The 6,000-nt window shown below is 36.5% G+C and overlaps 1 protein-coding gene across 1 annotated transcript in view; it reads right to left on the reverse strand.

Moving 5' to 3' along the window:
- Nucleotides 1–6,000, reverse strand: part of LOC149282148 (disabled homolog 1-like) — an 83,524-nt gene that overhangs the window by 41,214 nt on the left and 36,310 nt on the right. The window contains exon 2 of the mRNA XM_089498566.1: nt 1,179–1,318. Coding sequence (XP_089354692.1) covers nt 1,179–1,318 — 140 coding nt within the window. The remainder of the gene's footprint in view (nt 1–1,178; nt 1,319–6,000) is intronic.

Consider the following 6,000-nt stretch of genomic DNA (forward strand, 5'->3'; position numbering starts at 1 on the left):
TGCAGCCTTCAATAAAATAGTTGCCGAAATTATTAAAATTGAGCACGAACCCTCGCGCCCTACTGTTAAATACAGAGGCTCGCTAGACAAGAACATTAATCTTGAAGATCGCCTGGATCTTGTCATAATTTGGCAGGGACTCGGAAAAACCTCTCAATTAATAAGAAAAAAATAAAAACATGGAATACCTCGGACAAAACAAATAACACATTTTATCAGCAGGTGCCTTTGCTTCCTGATGGCTAAGTGGAAATGAAGGGGGGATTTAAACTCATTTCTAATATTCGCAATTTTCCACATTCATTAGAAAAAAAACTAATCAAAAAAATAGGCCGTCGCTAAGGAGAAAGCCCTCCATAAAATTTGGTTTATATGCTTAGACATCGCTAAGCAATCTGACACACGGCTTACGGGAAGAAGTCACGTTGGGTTTTGGGGCAACGTACAATTTTGGTTTATCTTAGGAAATGGGTAAAATGGGTGAGCTGGCTTCTATTTTTATTATCATTTATTATTTATTGTGTTATATAGCCCAGGTAAGCGCAAAAGAGGACGAAGAATGAAGCCTTTTTGGAGCAGCGGACGAAGACAGAAGAAAGATCAACAAGAAGATGCAAGATAAGAGGCAGAGCTGCTAGGGATAGAGACGGACACAGAAGCGGAGAAGAGCAAGGGAGCATGAATGAAACTGTGAGAAAGAGTGCGAATGAGAGTATGATAGCGTGTGAATGAAAGAGTGAGAGAGCATGAGTGAATGAGGGAGAATGACAACAAATTTTGTTTCCGAATGTAAAAGGCCCCCCTGATTCTCATCCAAAACGAATTGGCAGGTAACTAAATTCATTGTCTGAAACGGAAACATTTGACCGAATGGTCCGTCTACTGCCTACCCCTACAAAGGCTGCCTGAACCAATCAACAAAAATCAGCAACTTAACAATGGGGGAGAAATAACTTCATGGGGAGGAATAATTATGCAGATCCAAGGACAGGAAACGTAAAATTTACATTTAAGTGGCAAATCCGCTTTAAAGTTGGATACATTGAAAGCTATATTTACAAAAGTGTAATTCGCAGACCATTACAATTTTTTAATGCGCGCGGGGGGGCTTTATGAGAAAATATTTTTATTATTATTTATAATTCTTATTAAAATGATGTTAAATGTGTAGACAGTACCTTGAGCTTTATCATTGAATCCTGGCATAACTTGTCTCCTCTCGCCGCAGAAACCTCGTCAATTCCAATTAACTTTGCTTTGTACCGTACACCGTCCCCTTTAAACCTTTTTATTAAAGTGGCTTCGCTGCGTTCCTGACCTAAAAGGACATAAAGAAAAAAGACAGACATATAAGCAAAGTCAAACAGAGAGAGGACACTTCCCAACCCCTGCAGGAATATTACATGTAAAACTTACAGAAACAGACATGTCTGATTACCAAATGGTATTTTTTTTCATATTTTTTTCCGTGTTTTTGGATTTTTATTTTATTTTTTTGCCTTAAGGCAGCACAGGCAGACAATAAAAAGAGAGAAAGACAATTTCATGTTTAATCAGGTTGTATAAAAAAAATGACAGTTAATCAACGTACGTGAGTCACCATCTGCTTTAAAATTCTGGCCTCTTGGAACGGGAAATTAAAGTTACAGAAAAAAATTATTTTTTTAGGAAATAGAAGATGAATACGGTAAACGTTACATTCCGGACACGCTGTATTCTCAACATCATGTTGGGGATTATGTATAAGAATTATGGTTTAAAGTCGTCCTATTGGAGCAGGAAAATCCCGTTGGTTGCTATAGTGATTGCTTCGCTTATGCATACCTCCCAACAGTCCCAGTTCTCACTGGTCAGTCCTGATTTTTACTATGCTATGAAATTGCTTACCCTCTTTGAGCTGTACTTACATCACCCTTTGCTTGTTATCCGTTCTGTTTTTATGCCATTCTATCCCCATTACATTTTGTTCCAATAATCAAATGCCACAGACGTATCCTTATTACACATTCTATTCCCGCACGGCTTTAACGCTCCTTCTCCATTACTCAGTACTAGATAAACACAGTTTAGCTTGCCTTTTGTAAGGATTAGCACTCTGTGTACAAGGTTCCGGGGGGGGGGGTCATTATCTAGGATGCATTGCTCAATACCCTGCATTTATTATATTTCTATATGTTAGGATTAATAGCAGTTATCCAAGGTTTAGCGCACTCGGCATCCAGGGATTAACACTCAATATAAGAGGTTAAGAGCTCGTAATATAAGGTTTATCAGGGTTTTACACTCCATATGTCACGTTAAACAATCTATGAGCAACTCTTTTTCTAAACCTTAGATTATTTACTAGCAAAAATTTAACCGGCCTCCAATTTTTTTATTTTTTACCAATAACATAAACTATGATGGGTAAAGCTGATAGAAAACCCTTCCACTTAAAATGTAGAAGTAGAGTAGTAGAAGCATTATTAATCACTCATCTACAGACACCAGACAAGCCAGAAGGTTTGTTTTTCCCTCAGAAATCTCATGGTGCCTCCACAACCACAAGGGATTCTGGGTAGTCGCATGCAAATAAGGTCAACAATGATCACCTTTTGCTTCTATATCCACTTTATGCAATAAACAGCTGTCCATGAGCGGTGATCTGGCTACTGCACCTCTTACCCGTGTTTTGTCTAAAGGCCGTCCTGTACAGCGGGCGATTACTTTCAAGGGATCCATGTATAAAGTGGCTATAGAGGCAAAGGTTATTATTGTTGACTTTATTTGCATGATTACGGAACATGTGCCTACCCAGAATCCCTTGTGGTTGTGGCAGCACCATGAGATTTCTGAGGGGAAAACAAGCCTTCTGACTTGTCTGGTGTCTGTAGATGAGTGATTAATAATACTTCTACATACCCCTAAATTTTAAGTGGAAGGGTTTTCCATCACCTTTAATGTTTTCAGGCAGCTGCATATTAGCCGTTTGTATGATTCTCACTCTGTTATCTGACTCCTGATCTACTAAACAAACACCCATACTCCAGAGTGATCAGTTATTCTTCTGAAGAGAATCCAGAAAACATTTGTTGGAAAGTTTTTTTGGTTTTTTTTTTACTGAAAAAAGGGTACAAGTGAAGTAAATATTGTTGCTTCGCTGATCTCTGAAAAATAAGGTATTAGAAATTTTAAAAAAGTCCCTTGTAAGTGATATCTGAAGAGTTACGTGCTCTAAGTGAGGACCGATATTGCTACTGGGTTAAATTCGCTGAAATGTCAAAAGTATTTGATGTTACTTGGCATAAGACAAAATACCAGCACTTCTCCAAAGCCGTTCCAATCCACTTGGCAGCGATATCTATTTATGGAAATATGTTTTCTTTTTCACGTTAAGAAAGAAATAATATTCTAAAAAGGAGACACATGCTGGAAGTTCCCATAGTTACAAGCTGGATATGCTAAAATATGCTACCAGCTAAATGTTACAAAAAAAAAAAAAAAAAAGGTCTTGCAAAATTGTGTTATCCAAATTCCTGTGAATTCCAATTAAAGTTTGTAAAATTTGTTTCTGGATTTCTGGAATAAAAGGCTTTGGACCTACTAGAATGCACAAAATGAAACAAGGTCATTTAAAATGTTTGCATGTTCGAATTCCCTCACTGTATTACCCTCTACCACTTCTACTGGGAGGCTGTTCCGCTTATTTGCATATTATGTCTAAACTTATGTCACATCTTTAAACATATCAGAAAGAAAAGCAAGAACATTTTGTAGATTTTGTAGGTGTCTGTAGATGAGTGTTTAATAATGCTTCTACTACCCCCTAAATTTTAGTGGAAGAGTTTTCCATCACCTTTACTCACCATAACTTATGTAATGTATTTCTTGTACTACCCCAAACCTCTAGTATTAAGCTGGTATCTCAACCTCATGCTGATGAGTCATATTAAAGATGAAATAGTTGTTTATGAGTAGTGATCTGGCTACTGCATCTTTTCCTGAGTTTTGTATCAATGTATAAAGTGGATATAGAGGTGAAGTTGATCATTGTTGATCTTATTTGCATGCGCCTACCCAGAATCCATTGTGATTGTGACAGCACCGTGAGATTTCTGAGGAGAAAACAAGCTTTCTGGCCTGTTGGGTGTCTGTAGCTGAGTGTGTTATAATACTTCTACTACCCTCTTAATTTTAGTGGAAGAGTTTCCATCGCATTTACTCACCATAACTTATGTAATGGTAAAATAGGAAGTGACACTATTATCAATTCCCATTCAATAATACATTGAAATATATGAATATATATATATATGTATATATAAAAACTTTACCAGGTAAAAATAGTCATAAATGGTTGTAAAGAATAAAGCTCATTTTAAAAAAAAGTTTATCGTACTCACCAGAATTCTAGTAAAACTATGAGAAATAAAAATAGTCATGGGTCTTGGAAAAATATAATAATAAATAAATAAGGATTATTGTACTTATCTAGAAATCTCTCTCTCTCTTTATATATATATATATATATATATATATATATATATATATATATATATATATATATATATATATATAAACCCACCTTTGCCAAATAAATATAGTCATGGATAGCTTGGAAAAATAAAGCCAATTATTAAAAATAAAGCTTATCATACTCATCAAAAGTGCCCACATTACAGAAAAAAGTAATTTCATTTAGAAGCCCATCCGACTTTGCGTTCTCTAATCTTAATTTATTGCTTGGGAGTAACCGGTGAATAAATGTTTTTTGTAATCACTTTTTCAAAGGCGCAAGATAAAATCATGTATTATGTATCGTGAAAACCATAACTATGTTTCATTTAGAAAGCCTTGTTTTTAATGTCTAACTGATTACGGAACATTCATTGAAAGCTGAAAACGTCGTCTGTAGGAAGTAACCTTTTCTTCAGCTTTTTTCCATGGGTCAGCAGTGCATGCGCGACAAGCCGGAACTGTTATCTTGAAATTAAACACATTAATTTGTTCCTTTAATCAGAGCTGGCGATTATTAAAAAAAGGACATTTAATGTTGTTGACGGCAAATGAAAACGCAAACACAATTTCAACGGTTTAATTCATTTTATTATCCTCTTTAATGACCATAGTTTACAGAGATATAAAACATTCTGCTTGATTAAAGAAAAAAAAATGTACACGTGATCTCCCAACCAAAAAAGTCCAAGGTGACTCAAACACTAAAGGTTTTAGGGGTGTTACATACACAACAGAGCCAGCTTTCTCTAGACAGGAGTGTGTATGGAAAGGCTTATTGCCCCTACAGGGGTAATAAGATAGCGCTTGCTAGTCTTAGTCAAAGGATAGCTATGTGGATGTTACGTACATCCTAAGTGTCCTGTTTTCCATGTTTTTTTTGGTACTGCTGTCCCAAATGGATCTCCCATGACTGCCTGGGGTTGCTTTAACCCCTTAATGGTAACCCCTCAAAATGCATTCTTTTCAATGGGTTTAGGGACCGCCCATTGTCCTTAAGGGGTTAAAATTAGACTTGGGCACCAGGGGGCTCTTCGTCTTCGTGCTCGTCTTCGTAAAAAAAAAAAATCTTCGTTTTCCGCGAATATTCGCCTGTTCCTGTCTTCTCTTTGGGCAGATATTCGTGGACATTCTTCGTGTTCGTTTTTTCTTCGTTTTTTTCTGGTTAAGGGGTTAATACAGGATTAACGCGTACCACAGCAGCTCTGGCGCCAGTAGTTTAAATGTGTGTATCAGCAACTCGCGGACATCAATTCTGTCGAACTTGCAAACTCTTTTTTTCTATTTATTTTGGGGGGTTTTTTGTATTAAACCATTACACAAAAGGATCATGAGAATATATTTTATTTGAATAAATGCACACTGCCACATATGGCTAATATATGTTCGGACAGAATGCTGGAACAATGCTACTCAATGTAAAACCAATTTGTTTGTCGCTGGCACAGACTTTTAACTGTTGCAGCAGGGTCCCGGGTTTTTGAATAATGCTTTGATTGGATGACC

The sequence above is a fragment of the Sceloporus occidentalis genome, unplaced genomic scaffold (assembly GCF_023333645.1).
Source record: "Sceloporus occidentalis isolate IW3139 unplaced genomic scaffold, rSceOcc1.0.p SCAF_122, whole genome shotgun sequence".
Lineage (NCBI taxonomy): Eukaryota > Metazoa > Chordata > Lepidosauria > Squamata > Phrynosomatidae > Sceloporus > Sceloporus occidentalis.